Source organism: Metopolophium dirhodum, chromosome 3, assembly GCF_019925205.1.
Source record: "Metopolophium dirhodum isolate CAU chromosome 3, ASM1992520v1, whole genome shotgun sequence".
Lineage (NCBI taxonomy): Eukaryota > Metazoa > Arthropoda > Insecta > Hemiptera > Aphididae > Metopolophium > Metopolophium dirhodum.
This window is the reverse complement of record NC_083562.1, coordinates 38,610,879-38,627,710: the sequence shown is the minus strand read 5'-3', so window position 1 is coordinate 38,627,710 and position 16,832 is coordinate 38,610,879. Positions and strand designations below refer to the sequence as shown.

The 16,832-nt window shown below is 30.4% G+C and overlaps 1 protein-coding gene across 3 annotated transcripts; it reads left to right on the top strand.

Annotated features, from left to right (window-relative positions):
* The first annotated feature begins 269 nt into the window (after window positions 1-269).
* LOC132940252 (serine/threonine-protein kinase minibrain) lies at window positions 270-15,408 on the top strand. 3 transcript variants are annotated; one of them, XR_009664073.1, is made up of 11 exons: window positions 270-1,659; window positions 1,886-2,108; window positions 4,643-4,869; window positions 5,412-5,642; window positions 5,720-5,867; window positions 5,930-6,216; window positions 6,277-6,423; window positions 6,492-6,752; window positions 6,832-7,042; window positions 9,007-12,364; window positions 15,091-15,408. XR_009664073.1 is itself a non-coding variant. In XM_061007735.1 (11 exons), the coding sequence occupies exons 3-11, from the start codon at window positions 2,024-2,026 to the stop codon at window positions 9,411-9,413; spliced, it is 2,004 nt and encodes a 667-aa protein (XP_060863718.1). In that variant the 5' UTR covers window positions 270-1,105; window positions 1,197-1,659; window positions 1,886-2,023; the 3' UTR covers window positions 9,414-13,452. The 3 variants fall into 3 exon arrangements, 2 of the variants coding, with proteins under 2 accessions (XP_060863718.1, XP_060863719.1); XM_061007735.1 differs by lacking the exon at window positions 15,091-15,408 and having other exon boundaries at window positions 270-1,105; window positions 1,197-1,659; window positions 9,007-13,452; XM_061007736.1 differs by lacking the exon at window positions 15,091-15,408 and adding an exon at window positions 7,246-7,327 and having other exon boundaries at window positions 271-1,659; window positions 9,007-9,144.
* Window positions 15,409-16,832: the final 1,424 nt, after the last annotated feature.

Here is a 16,832-nt window from a genome sequence, read left to right as displayed (position 1 = left end):
ATAAGCTACGTTTACGACACACCACCGACGAGCGGCGAATACTGACAGACAGTCCGCAAAACGATCGACCGTCAGATGGCGGCACCGAGTCTGCGAGCCCGTCGCATCACTTTCGAAGTATCGAACGGCGTTTTCCATTGGTCCAGTCGAGCGGTCCGACGGTACGGTCGACCAACAGCGACAAGCGTTTTATCTACTGTCGCGACTGTGGCACTGTGCCATAGTGGGACGAAGGACGGGACGCGTCTTTAATATACGGAATGGGACGTGTCTTACGTTCTCCCATAGGAGAAAAGAAAACCATTTTCGAAATAAACCTCCAAAACAAAATGGAATCAAACCGTTAAAAGACCAAAAAAGACGAGTCACGAGTGTGATCGTATCTCGTAGCTGCGCCGGTCACCGATATTCGAGACGACAGTCGACAATCACGATTCAAGTTGCGAATTCGCGACGAAGATAAAATCATAGGAAAAGTATACAATTTATAACATATTTTGGGCTTGTGTGCAAGCTTGGCGTGGCACCACCACAAGTCACAACGGTAATGACGCGCAGGCAGTGGGCCGGCGTCTAAGACTCTAAAGCAAGTTGCAACTTTGAAATGCGAGCGGCGAGTGAGTGCGCGGCGCGACAGCGGTGGTAGTGTGGACGTGTGGTAAACTTGAAGTCTGGTGCAGTGGTACGAAAGTACAAAACTACGAGCGTTCGACGCAACCGCCGCCGCCGCCCGCCCGTCACTTAGTCCAGACGACCACACTCCACCGCCGACCACCCGACGGGCGATGACTGTAATGTACGTTCACGGTGTCTGTGCGTGCGTGCGTTTCGTGTGTGTTACTGTGTTAGCACGTCTCAGCAGCGAGCGATAACATAACGCGTCGTATATTATTTGTTATTATTTATTTATTATTATTATTACTATTATTATATAAAACTATCGAAAACTGAAAAAAAAACGTATCGCTCCGCGCCCGTCGTGTCGCGACCCGCCGCGATCATTCGATTTAGTTTAAATACATAAAATATTGTGTAAACGTCATTTTCTTCTCTTCTATTTTCACGGTTTTTCATCGTCTTCGTCGTCGTCGTCGTCATCATCACTGTTAATCAACGTGTATTACAAAAATACACGATAAACAACGATATTGGGTTGTATAAATCAATAAACGTATAATATATTATATTGTTTTAAGATATTATGCTGACTCGTCGCGTGTCGCATTTCCGTAACTACTGGTGCAGTGCTACTACGGTTGTCCGTGTCGACGGTGACCGCCGCCGTTCGTCCGTGTGGTGGTGATCGGTCCGCGGTCGTCGGCACTGCAGCAGGCTTCTTGTGCGTGTCTTGTCGTTACACCGATACAAAGACGATAACAGTCTCGACACTCCGACTGAGTGGACCGACCAACGATATCGTGTGGTACGTGCGCACAGTAGGAGCGTAGGACACGCCGTCGTCGTTACGTGATGTCGCGTTACCGCCGGGCGACGTGCGATACCGCCTAAAAAGGGCATATGCCCACCGTCGACGTAACGGCGCGCTTCACGTCGGTCAGCAGCCGTGCTTAGCGGTGTCCGCCAGCCACAGCTGCGGCTACGACCACGGACGCCTGTGAGTCCCCGATCAGCACACTCGGTGACCGTCACTTCTGTTATGTAAGTGTACACTGGCGACTGGCACGCCGTATTGTTGTTGTTGACGAGCTTTGACCCCTCCCGTCCGTCTCGACACGGGTGTTCTTCGGACATTCGCGCGCGTTTCGGATTATTATTGGGTCACGGAAAGTCTCGTCACCGCGCAAGTTGGACACTGCCCGTTGGCCACTGTCTCGTCCGTGAGTTAAATTTTGTCATTTATTTATCAAGTGTTTTGTTTGTCCAGAGTCTAGCCAAACGTTGACTGCACGTCCAGTCCCCCTCCCTGACCGTATTTTGGATAGACTACCATTGTGACACGATGCGTTTGCATGGATGGTGTTCTTGAAAAACCGGCAAAGTGTTGCCGGTTACCAATCGAGATATGGACGGCAGCAATGGAGCCAAGCAAGCCGACAGTTGGCATAAGCATGAGCCATTCATGATGGTCGAAAAGCAGAAAAATAAAAGTGAGTGTAACACAATTGAAATTGAGTAACGTCCTTTGCTGATCATCATTGCTTTTTTAAAACTAACAGACATTGATTTCACACTTATTAGAGTTGGGTACTATTTAGATAGTGCCCTGACAGCCTTTGTCATGTCACTGTGTCTTTAGTTGAAAATAGTTCTGATAAGTGTTTTGAAACAGTTTTTTTTACCAGATGTTGAAAGCGTCCTTGAGTGATTGGCTACATTTTAATACAATGAATTCTCCACACAACACCATATGTTTAGATAACTGTTTTGATAATTAAATTGGATTTCTATTGTTTAAAACAAATGCTGCTTATCTTTCATAATTAAATTTGTGTATAGTCTCACATTCACATATACCCATTTTAAGATCTATATGAGAGAAATTGGTAGGTAATTATCCAACTACTAATAACACTATAGATTGCATTTTAAACATTGGCATTAACAATTGTATGATGTAATCATTTATTTTCTGTTATTTCTTTAACATGCTTGTCATACTTACCCAATGTTTTCTCCGTTTTATGTTTATAATTGCTTTCCTTAAAGGAATAGCAAAGGTACCTAAGTATGATGAAAAATGCTTTAAATACTTGTTCACCTAAAATTGAGTTGATTAATATTTATGTATAAAAAAAACTAGACCAGTTTATCAACATTCACTGTCATAAAAAAAGATATCAATGCGGTGTCTGTATGTGAGGAACTAAATGGAATTCAATAATTGCCCTTGTATCTACATAATTGCGTAGAACGATTGAAAATACTCCCAGAAAACTATGTTGGTGCTCAAATAAGCAAAGTTTATAGGGTAAATCATTAATTAATGAATGTTGAAATATTACTATTGGATGATCTGAAAAATGCAAAGTAATGCACTAGATAATATAATTTGTAATAACAATTTTAATAGTTTCTATAACTGTGTTAGCCAATAAAATATCCTTTTTGAGCAGTTCTTAGTAACTGATTTTCCATTAGCATTGAATTTACAATTTATTCTAAGTTTTTTGATATCATAGAGTTTATTACTTTCATACTTTTTATAATTGTATGATATAAATGAAAATAGAAAATTTTGCCTTATTAGGCATAATAAAATCTGAATCAAACATGTGAACTGGTTGTCATTTATTACCAAGCTTATTACGGTTGTTTTACTGTCTTTATTAATGCGTATAATAAATAGTTTAATCCAGACCAGTTTAATTTATTTTATTTTACATAGTGAATTATATATGTTCCTGACTTACAAAAACCTAGGTATAACTATCAATAGAATCAAAATTAATAAATAATGAATGAAAATAGTTACATAAATATTATAATAAAAGTAGTTACTTATTGGGTGGTTTGGTTGTTGCATTGGCAATTTATATCTTTATGTATTTTCCAAATTGGAATTAGTTTGGTTTGATTCTATTTGTCCTATTCAGTGTTGCAGAGTATTTGGACATTTAGTAACTAAGGTTGACTTTATTGCTTTTATTATTTAAAACTGTTGTATGATTCTTAAACAACAGTGTACATCCATACATAGCACATGGTTCGCTATAAACTATTTGAGTATTTACATTTGTATGTGATCTGTGTTACAAATGAATTTAAATAACCCTTTAGTATCTATATTCTATAAGTGATAAATTGGTACAAAAAATTTTTTACACCACGGAAAATATTGAAGTTAATTATTGTTCTATCTATTTTCTTTGGTTAAAATATATAATTTGAATACTAAACAGATCAAAATTTAGATTATTGATCAACATCAGTTAACTATTTGAAATGGTTTCTCTTACTTGCATGTTTTAATCAATTCACTGGCAGGCATATGGTTGGGGATTAGATGACATATACTAAAAATAGATTTGCTGTACTGTCGAAACTATTTATAGAGTTTTGTTAATCAGTCTACACGTTTTAAATTCCAATTTCTACTTGGAGAAGTTTGTACTATGTATATACATTTTTAATTTAGAAAACTTGTTACATTTTTAACAATTTGAAATGTGACTGATAACATTGAACTTTAACCAATGATCATTCCAACAAATAGGATTTGAAATTATTTTGAGTGCGAGTGCAATCATATAATAGTTTATTTTAATATTTTATTGTACGACTGATACCTACTGCATGTAACAAACAATTAAAAATAAATCAATCATTTAACAGCCAGGTTAATCTTAGTGTTGTGGCCTTGCTCCGTGCGTTAGTTTTCCTTCTATTATTTAAAGAACTGTTTAATGATCAGCATTAAAGAAACTAGTTATAGAACAAAATCAAATAATTGTTAGTGAATGGTAACTAGTATTATATAATAGAATAAAAGTATTACTGAAGGGTAACTTATTAATCCGTGGGTATAATGAGTGTCTTAATTAAAATGTGTACCTTTACACTTAACATTGACATTTTTTAGAAAATTTTTAGAAGACTATGGTATTGTTTTTAGATTTTAGAATTTCTTGTGTATTACCTTTATGTCTGCAACATTCTAATATTTTATTATTATTTTATCAAGATCATGGGCAAGGATCCCAAGACAGTAACTTTGGTTTTGGTGGTGGTCCATTGTATGGAAGACTTGTCTCTGAAGACCAATTACCAATGGTTGGTGGTGTCGCTCCGGTACATGCTGATATCCATGCGATGCAAGCAAGAATACCACCCCATTTTCGAGATCCGTCAACCGCTCCATTGAGAAAGCTTTCGGTGGACCTGATCAAGACATATAAGTTTATTAATGAGGTATTATACGAATTATCATTTTATCTATTATTATTGTTTGTAGATTTGCCATATGATATCTATAAATTGCAAAATTCTCTGGCCAATGTTTACTAAAGTAGTAATGTTTATATTTATTTCTTATTACCAATTTTTCATTTTGTTGAACTATGCTAAAATAGAAATTATTTCTCAGATAATGTATATTATTTTTCAATTAGAACAATATTTTTTCCATTCTAATACTATTTATCAAATGCGTATATATTTATATGGCTTATATAATGTGTTAAATTTTAAAATGTCAAAGGTCAGTTATTTAATCTAAGTAACCAGGTTTTAAATACTAAGATAACACTTACTATACATAATAATTGCTTTGTACTAGGTTCCATTATCAAAAATCATTTTAATAATTAATGCTTAATGTATTTTTAATTTATATTTTAGTGGAATACTATAAAACATACATGTTTAAAAAAATATTTGATTTTGTATGTTTTTTTCTTTCTATTTATAAATTGTGTTAATTAAATTTATTATTTTGTTTTATATTTATTGAGGTATACTATGCTAAGAAAAAAAAAAGAGCTGGTGGTGGAGCAGTTGGGTTGAGTAGTCAACCTCAAAATAACGGGGCCCCCGTTGAAGGTCCTGTAGCCAATAAAAAAGAAAGAAGAGTGTATAATGATGGTCACGACGATGATAACCATGATTATATAATTAGAAGCGGTGAAAAGTTTTTGGATCGCTATGAAATCATATCCTTGCTAGGAAAAGGGTCATTTGGACAAGTGAGAAGCATTATTTGATTAAGTATTTATTGGCAGTAAAAGAAAAAAAAACTATTTATTTTATTTTGTTTATTTAGGTTGTTAAGGCTCGTGACGAGGAAGAAGATTGTTATGTAGCAATTAAAATAATAAAGAACAAAAAACCATTCCTAAATCAAGCTCAAATTGAAGTAAGACTATTAGAAATGATGAATAGAGCTGATGTTGACAACAAATACTATATTGGTATGTGAAAATATTATAATTTGTGGGTCGGTAAATAAATGGATAATAATAATTATTTACAGTTAAACTCAAGCGTCATTTTATGTGGCGTAATCATCTGTGCCTGGTGTTTGAGTTATTATCTTATAACTTGTATGATTTGATTAGGAACACTAATTTTAAAGGTGTTTCTTTAAATCTTACACGTAAATTTGCTGCTCAACTGTGCACGGCTCTGTTGTTCCTGTCCACACCGGACCTGTCCATCATACATTGTGATCTGAAACCAGAAAACATATTGTTGTGCAATCCTAAAAGATCGGCTATTAAAATAGTTGACTTCGGCTCATCTTGCCAACTCGGCCAAAGAGTTAGTTACAAAAATTGTGTTTTTACTTTATCATTTTAATGTTCAATTTGTTTGTTACAGATATACCAATATATTCAATCTCGTTTTTACCGTTCACCAGAAGTTTTACTTGGTATACCTTATGATTTGGCTATAGACATGTGGAGTTTAGGATGTATATTAGTAGAAATGCATACTGGAGAACCGTTGTTTAGTGGAACAAATGAAGTAAGTTTTATTGCAAATCCAAATTGTATTGATGATAAAATGTTATTTTATTGAATTTTATTTTTCAGGTTGATCAGATGAATAAAATTATTGAAGTTCTTGGCATGCCACCCAAACATATACTTGACCAGGCTCAAAAAGCTCACAAATATTTTGATAAACTGCCTGGTGTCGATTCATACACCTTAAAAAAACCTAAAGATGCTAAAAAGTACAGAAATCCAGGTGGTCGACGATTACATGATATATTGGGTGTCGAAACAGGGGGTCCATATGCTAGACGGTTAGGTGAACCCGGGCATTCAGTGTCTGACTACCTTAAATTTAAAGTAAATATTTCTAATACTTAATTTGATGATAAAATTGTTTTTCAACATATCTTAAAATATAATTTATTCAATTGTCTAGGATCTTATAGTACGAATGCTGGATTATGATCCAAAAACTCGAATTACACCATATTATGCTTTGCAACATAACTTCTTCAAGCGAACTTCTGAAGAGGGTACTAATACAGCTAGTGGTATCGCTCAAGCTGGACTACACAGCTTAGGTGCTAGTCCACCATTTAATAGTTTACCTAGTAATAATCCAGGGGACACAAATGTGCAATCATCTGGTAAGAATACCATTAATTAATATTTAATTTAAGGATATGTTTATGTTATGTTTTTTATTTTTTAAGAAGTCTAAAAAGTGAATAAAAATTGTTGACATCATAACTGATTATGTTTATTCAAGTCTAATATATTATAAATATTTATGTATGTATTATTATTTTTATTGTTATTATTATTTTTTTTTTTTTTGCTTACCTTGAAGGAAACACTTTCCCTACACATTTTTACGCTCGATGACTATTGCTAAACTTTGGGTCAACGTATTAGATTTCAAAAAAAAAAGTGTAAGTCAAATCTTAATAATGTGGCGTGTGTTGTTTTTGTAAATAATATTATGTTATTTTGAGTGATAACATTAAATACTAAACTATATATTATAAATGTATATACACCCACACAGATACCATTAAATTTGACTAATTAATTATATGAATTGTAATTTTATAGTAAAATCATCTTGCTTTTTTCAACACGTTACCATCTAAGTACATATTTATTTTTAGTAGTAGGCTTTACCAATTTTAATTTCTCATGGTAGATAGTAACACGTAGTAATAATGTAGTTAAAAAGTGTATACTATTTTCATAATGTACAAAGTGTGTAATGGTATTAAAGCTTATAATTGTTTTAGAGAAAAAAACATTTTATATTATGTACTAATAATACATAGGTATTTAAGAGTTATATTATAAACCGAGTGTGTAATTTTTTAGACTTGTTTTAGTTATTTAATTACACAGTATTTATTTTACTTTAAAAATACCTAAGTGAAAAATTGCATTTAAGTATATATTACTGTACCAAATTGTTGTATTAACCTTTTGACGAGCAATAGCGTTTATGCACGTTTTTAAAATGTTGGCATAGAGAGCATTATTTAGCGTGTATATACATTTTTATCACCAATATTTCTTTATTTAATAGGGTTGTATCTTATAAACCATAAGCCATTGCTAAAATATGGTGGTAAAAATGAGACATCAATAATATGTCATTGCTCTGACAATTATTTTGAAGAATTTTAAATTCTTAGAGTACATTTCTCTTGTGTTTAGATGGCTAAATGGAAAAAAAATTAAATATATGAACTTACACAAATTCAAAATATAAAAATTTTCGGCCACTTTTTGCATGACGTGGACGAATTAAGTACTTATGGTTTTTTACTAAACTTTGGCCTTGTTTAAAGAATAATATATTTAGGGTATTTAAAATGGTTGAAAAGAAACCTTACATTGTATTTTTGTTGAAAATGGATTACTTATTTTCATAATTAATATAAAACTACATGATATTAGTTAAGGTTTCATATAGTTAAGGTGTGTATTTAATTCAATTGTTGCTGTTGTTATAATTTACTTAACGTTAACTTAAAGAAAAATGCAATAAACTGATTTAAGTTACCTATTGAGAATTAAAAATTTTATTATGTTTACTATTTCTTTACTTGTCTACTTTAATTTGGTATTATTGATTTAGTAATGAGTTTTTGCATGCATACAAAATATGCATTGTTTATAAAAATGTTAGTTTTTTATTTTGATTATTGAGTATTTTACATATGTAAATAATTACTTTAAAAATGTTATGAAATGACAAAATATGATATTTCTTAATTTGGTTTTAAATTATTTTCTTCAAATACTAAATAAAAATGTAAATAATTTCTTCATATATTTGAAAACTCAACATATATGACAATAATCATACTTTCAAAACTTCCTTATTTTGTTCTTTACTCTTTGAAATCAAAAACAAAATTACCCCTAGCTTGTTTATTTATTATTCATAACTTTTAAGTTTAATACTCTCATTGTATTTCACTGATTTGTCATAGTTTTATTGCTTGTTTGGTGTTAATGCATTTTTGTGAAGTTTTTATTGCCTTTAAATTATTTTGTTTAGTAGTTATATTAATGATAATAATTAAATTCTGAATCTAATTGGCTTATTTTCTTATAGCAATAAGATTGCGGTCGGACCAGTGCCGAGGTAGAACTACAATGGATTGTGATCCTCCGCCGATTGCATCTATGTACCACGGTTACCAAACGGCGCCAATGGCTAGACACCATCTGCCTCACCATGCTACAGTTTATCCAATGAACCCAGCATCTGCTGTTGGTACTTTGGTTCACTGTCGACCCACCTCTTTGCCGTTCCTACATCCACAACATCACCCGTATCAACCAATACAATCACAACCTCCACGTTCATTGCATTCGTTGCATAATCACCCTCCACCACCACCAGTACAACAACCTGTTGCACGGGTACCAACTTCCCATTCCAATCGAACGAAACAAGAACAAGATGACATGATTGGGGTATGTATAGGTCAAAGTCCTGTAGCAATAAATATAACATGATCAAATCGTATAAAATGTAAAAGAGATGATTTATACATGTTTTCATTACATACATGTAAAAATGGAATAACTGTGATCAATCCAAAAGGGGAAAGTAATTTTTAAATTCGAATTTGTACTGAGTAGTGCCAGAAATTGAATTTTATTGTTTCCATGGACATTGTTATTGTCTTGTTTTGTTTTTTTTTTTTTGAACAAATTCCTTATAGAATTCAACTATTACTTTAATTTAACAGATTTAATAGATTAAATTAAAACAAAATAAATTGACAAATAATTTTTATCTGATGCAATAATGAATAATTAGTTAATAACATATTTTTATAAACTTACCAATTGCCATTTTTATCTTCATGTATATGTGGATAACTGTTAAAGCTACCTCAAATAATTTTGTATTACCATAGATTAAATAACACGTGTTATTTAATCTATGGTAATACTAATACAGACGAATCAATTTTGAAATTGTGTTTTAATATTTACTCACAACTGGCCAAAGCCCTATTTTAACATGACTTAGTATCAGCATTGCATGTACAGTATTTGTTTAATAAATGATCTTAATATAAATTATTTCATTTATTTTTTTTTATTTTAATAAATTTAAAACATTAATAATTATATCATCAAATTTGATTTTTATTATTTTGTTATATTTCTTTAATATTGGACAAAATTAAATTAAATTTATAAATTATCACACAGTATACTATGCAATGCACAATACATAAAACAACTATGATCTACAGACAAAAAATATATCCTAAATGGAAATCCAATAAGTATTCATAAATTATAAATGCAGAGAAAGCATTTTTTTCTGTATTAAATAATGTATTAAAGTTTTAGGGCTTTTGCTTTGAAATTTATCTGTGGCATTTCTTTTTTTCTTTTTGAAATATTGCCATTTCAATTTATGTTTTGAGTAAACGGTATACCTACACACACCTAATGACATAACGAGAGAGTTCGTATGTGCAGTAAAAGTCATAATAACGTACATAATCTGTATTGTGTTTGAATGCGTGATTAACAATGTGATGCGCGTAAAATTGAACTTTTTTTTATTGTCAGGGACCTTCGAAAACACGACTGATCGTATGTATGTAACTTTTTTTTATTATTAATACTAAAATTATTATTCGCTTAAAAGAATCGATGACTTGCAAAAGATAAAAATGGCATACGTTTATAATGATTTTGCGTACCTATACATATTTTAACACGATTTCATTATTATCGTGTCTTCCTGGAATGTTTAGCATATTTTTTATTCTTATATATTTCGTTAAATAATATACATATGTACCTATATATATATATATATATATATACATGGTAGTCTTATAGTATTACCCTAAAGATTTTTTTACGCGTTTCCACTGCCATAGGTGTATATATTATATGTGTGTGTGTATATTATATTTAAATAATAAATTATATAGTCTAAAAATATAAATAGACATAAAATAAGAAGTCGAGTACCAAGTTATAGTGCATTATGAGTACCTTTATGAGCACTATATGTCCAAGTCGTCGGATGACGATGCTGCCGAATACGCATCTCTCTCTCTCTCTCTCTCTCTCTCTCTCTCTATCTATCTCTCTCTCACACACACACACACACACACTCTCATACACACAACTTGTACGCAACTTGTGTAGTGACATACGTAAGCCGATTTCGATGACATGACCACCGAGGTAGTTTTTTCGTTTTTGTATCGCGGGCGTGTGTAAAAAATTTTAACCAACCAAAAAAAAAAAAACGAAAGAAATAATATAATATGTGATAGAACAGGGTGGAATATCCTTAAAACATTATTTTGTTCATTTTATACGGTGATCGTTTATTATATATTAAATTAATTATAAGATTAAGTATATATATAATTTGATCTATTATATGATATTATATAATTTTTTTTTTTTATTAAAGACTGGTGTGTATATAGACTTAGATATTGTACGTGAGATGTTCATATTTAAATAATAATTATAATATTATATTATATATATGAAATAGGAAAAAGTTTTTATTTATTTTTACATTTTGTTTTGTTTTTTATTTCTCTTGACGCGCCGCCTTTTTTTCCGACAAACTTGAATACCGTGTGTGAGTTGCAGTGGTCTGTACTCGCACACACACATACGTCATACATACACTTACAATTATTACACACAAACTCGTAGGTTAATTCGTGTTTGGGGAGGGGGGAGTGGTATGCCGACGTCAGTGGTCATACCATATCACTTGTATATATATATACATATATATATATACTTAGCTAAATTGTTAGTAATTAGTAATATTAGTAACTACTTTTATATATATATATATTATGATGTACGAGATTTAGTTTTACCACTCGATCCGTGTCTCCCCACAGAATTTCACGACGATAGTATATATATATATATATATATATATAATATATATTTATGTATATGTACATAATATTATGTATGTGTTTTTTGTTTTGTTTTTTTTCTTAGATAATTATAATCGTTTAACGTCTGTCTCGTCATATATTATTATTATTATTATTATTATTATTATTATTATTATTATTATTATCATTATTATTATTATATTATTAAGTAAACTGAGATATCTATTATAATATGTAACTGTGAAAACGAAACATATTCACTTTTCAGATGATTTTCTTTTTTTTTTATCATTATTATTTTTAATTATACATGTAAACGAATAAATGTATACGGCGTTTGAAAAAAAGAAAAGAAAAACAAGCAAAAAGAAAAATCGTAAAAATTATTTTCATCGTCTACTTACTGTAACTCACATACGTCTTACGTCCGTTGCAGGTGGTGCACGTTTCTATTCCCAGAGAATCCTAATTTGTTCTGAAACGTCCGAATTTGTTCCTGGGTTGATACGAAGGGTAAATCTGAATTGCTGGTTCCTGGTTTGTTAAAAAAGAAAGGTATATCTGTCATTCGTTTCTAGATTTTAAAAGCAATTTAAATTTTCCTTCCAAATGTATCTAGACTAGATGATCAGCGGTGACCAATTATGACCCGCGATCATATTTTATAGGCCACCTCGCCAAAGTATTAAATCAAAATTGAAAAAAAAATACCAAATTTCAAAAACCGAAAGAAAATTTAACTCAAATTTATTAAAAATGTGATGTTTCTAAAATGTAATATAAATTAATCTTTCCCATTTCTTATTGTCAATAATTACGTTGTTAATCAGACATGACCAAGTGTCGCAGCCTTATCGTCGTACATCGTCTAAAATCTAAATCTAAATAACATTATCGTATTTTAATCGTTTTGCAGTTTTAAAATAATACAACATTAAACGACACTATGAAACTAAACATAAAGACAAATTTAAAAATCTAGTAAAAACATCTAGAATGGTTATAAAAATGCAATTTTTAAACAAACATTTTTTTCTCATTTATAATAACAATCGATACATCATGAATAATTAAATTTATCACTGTAATATACTTAAGATTTACCTACAGTAAATTATAATATCTAAACTATTAACTTAAAATAAAACTTGTTATGCCCCTCGGTAAAAATGGTTGGTCAACACTGTTCTAGTCAATAATAATGGACCGTCTATACATTTATTTTGTGTGGTAAAAAATGTTCATACACTTAATTTTAATTTTTTCTAATTATTTATTTTCAGACCTTTAATTTTTGGAAATTAGTGCATTTCCCCTTTTTCTTTTACAAAAAACCAATATGCAACTAACAACTACCTATTTGAAATTCGCAGTTTTTTTGATAAATCGTTGTATTAATTTTGATGTGTTCAGAAAAATTATCTGGAAATTAATTCAGAATTCAGATGTGTGCCGCATAAAATATTAGGGACCATTAATTATTAAGAAAGATGTTTTTAATCATTCAGATGTTTATTGTTTGGGCATGGGAACCATTTTGGATGTAGGTTCTTTTCCAATAAGATCCTTGTATTCCTCATGATATCACCTATCATTATTACTTTTTCTACTCAATGATCTTAGGAAAATAACAACCGAACAAGTTAACGAGTTAAGGCATCTTATTTTACTTACCTATAATATATTACATATGTAAACGTTGTCTATTTTTAGTGTAAACTAAAAAAAAATCGGTTAAAAATATAAAATGAAATGTACTTACTTACCTATTATATAGATATTATTATAAATTAACGAATAAATGACTAGGTATAGTAAAATTTATAAATAAGTATACCTATTATAGTTAAAGAGTGACAAAATAAAAATTATTACTTACTATACTATGGTGCCGATGGTATTAATTACTACGTACTACACTGCTAGGTTATAAACTTAAAATAATATGAACACGTCCCGGACACAATTCTTTGTATTCACTCGACTCGGGGATTTATCAGGTTATTATATATCAGGTATATATCAGGCCTTACCTTAAATTGGTCACTTATTTTACTTAAGTTCTTTTTTTCCTATAGATAATACGTAGGTATATATCACTTAACAACACTACTATTTTCGTAAAATCTCTTGTTCTTTTTTCTCGAACAACATAAAGCTGCGTCAAAGTTGCAGTTTTACAGTATCTATAATAATATTTTTTAATATTATCATATGTAGAAAATGGTCAGTTTTAAATGAAATAATTGTTCCCAGGTATCTTAGTTATATCGTCATTAAGTTTATATTGTACATTTTAAAAGTTGAAGATTTTGACGAATCAATCATATCTCGCATTCTTAAAAATAATGATGACCCGAATGTCAACGGGTAACTATTCGTTTCGAGCTGGCATCTATTAAATATTGGGTACATAAAACAAGCATTTGATGCCTAAAATAAATAAGAAACCTTTATATATACCCACATAATATTTGACATTCATGTTAGAGACACAAACTTACTCAACTATACTTACAGCTATTTCATTAGTCATTACTTATAATATAGGTAATACTGAAATAAGTATACCTTAGGTCCTAGGGTAATAGGATATTTCTTCATGGATATGTATGCATCCATTACTGTAAAAATTATTTTTGTTATTCGTTTGTACCGATGGAACCCGCGATTGAGCACAGTCAACCGAATGCAAGTTGCCAATTTTTCTTTCCATTTACAACCAACCACCGAAACATACGAGTCTTTTGAAATAGGTACTCATAGGTATACCAACTATTATATACATTATACGTAAAGCCGGGGTGAATATTTTTCAGTTGTTGTGCTTTATAAGTGTTATGAGAGGTATTTAATCGTAAAGCTTGCTGATTATTTTCACTTGTGGTTTCCCATCGGTTGTTGCTAAAATTGGCATGAATCGAAAACAAATCGTTAAATAATATTTATATTCGTATATTATACGAGTCCTGTAGGACACTAGGAACGATATTAGGTACGGACAGGCCCACCGTGTGATAACTTGGATATAGCCGAAATGTCACTATTTTTTTTTTTAGTTTCATAGTTGGAATTGGATTAGCTGAATATAGGCAGTAGGTCTACAAACTACTACTAAGGTCTTGTTTACCCAGCTGTTGATGTTGGGTATCTAAAATCTATTTTGCAACAAAAAGTTGAAATATGTTTAATAATGCTTATAAAATGGCTGGACAAACAATTAGTATCCATATGACTATGGTCTATGTTACAAAGTTAATCTAGAAATTTCAATGTTATAGGTACTTAATGTTACGGATAATTGTATCAATGAATTGGGCGAATACATCTACAGAGTAACGTGGTTTGGATAACAATGTTTCTCTAACATTTAAAAATCAAAGTAAAAAAAAAAAGGTGGGTAAGTGGATGTCGCTCTGCTGTACAGTAGGATACAAGTGGGTCACTGTACTGGATGGTGTTAAATTTGAATTCAATGATATAATAATATCATTGTATAAGAAAAACGATTCTGAGCGAAAACGGTCAGTCAGCCTATGATATTACCTAGTATATTTGATGATATTATTGTGAATAAAGTAATGTATATATAACCTATTTACGTGGAACCTTGTTTTAAATTTTCAACCCTTAACTATAAAATTTGAACATTTTATAAATTTTTAACTACAAAATAATTATTAAATTTTAAATATGATAAATTTTGTCAAAATTTAAACTTATAAAAAAAAAATTGTGCCTATGTATTTTTATATTTTTCAACTACTATAGTAACATTATATCTGAATCATTGCATTAAATTTTCACGTTTTTTTACCCAACAAACAAAATTTTATTGATATTCATAGAAAAAAAAACTAAAAAAAGGTGGGCAAGTGGATGTCGCTCTGCTGTACTGTAGGTTACAAGTGGGTCACTGTATAATGGATGGTATTAAATTTGAATTCAATGATATATCATTGTATAAGAAAAACGATTCTGAGTGGAGACGATATGTCAGTCTAGGTATAAGACATATTATACACTTATCTATGGTATTAAAAAAAAAATTGACCTATAATAAATTCCAAATTAATCATATCACAATATCCATTAGGTACATATAACGCGTTATACATCAACAACAAACCGTGATACTATCATCATAATATATCGATGAAAATATTACAAATTAGAAGTTTCAAGTGCCCACGAATAATATTATACAATCACAACAAAATAACTAAAATAGTTATTCTAGGTTTTTATGTAATTTCGTCCAAATTTGAACTTAAAATGACTATACAAATAAACTGTGCTTGTGTATTTTTTAGATTTTTTGGTAACCGAATTATCTATTTACATGGAATCTTGTTTTAAATTTTCAATCCTTAGCTATAAAAACTGAACATTTTATAATTTATTAATTACAATGGTTGATAATTTTCGAGATTTTGATAAATTCTGTCCAAATTTGATCTTTAAATGCTTATAAAAAAAAACTGTGCCTATGTATTTTCAATATTTTTCAACTGCTATTGTAAAAATATATCAGGAGTCTTGTATTAAATTTTTACACTTTTTGGCCCAACAGATAAAACTTTATTGATATTTATAGAAAAAAAAACTAAAAAAATTGAAAACTGAAAATGCCCGTAAACAGCTCAAAAAGTGTCAAAATATTTTCAAAATTGTATGGTGTATAGGAAATGCTAATATAAACATTCAGTGAAATTTTCATGTATCTACAGTTATTCGTTTTTGAATTACAAGAAAATAAGGAAATCGGTACATGAGAAATCGAGTGAATATCTAATGTTGTAAAAATATGAATTTAAAACGCTCATAAAAATTTAATTTGACTTTCTTGTAGAAATTTTTTTTTTGATAAAGTTAGACAAACTTATGAGGAATCTTGTATTAGATTTTAAAATCTTAGATTTAAAAAGAAAATTTTTTATGAATTTCTAACTCAAAATAATTTGCAAATTTTCGTGATTTTTCCGTATTTTTTCAAGATTTGAACTTTAAACGTGTATAAAAA

Bases quoted from the DNA above. Each gene is read 5' to 3' on its own strand.
- LOC132940252 (XM_061007735.1), top strand. From the start codon at position 2,024: ATGGACGGCAGCAATGGAGCCAAGCAAGCCGACAGTTGGCATAAGCAT. The intron at 2,109-4,642 runs GTGAGTGTAACA...TATTTTATCAAG, and splicing joins CGAAAAGCAGAAAAATAAAA to ATCATGGGCAAGGATCCCAA. The intron at 6,217-6,276 runs GTTAGTTACAAA...TGTTTGTTACAG, and splicing joins CTTGCCAACTCGGCCAAAGA to ATATACCAATATATTCAATC.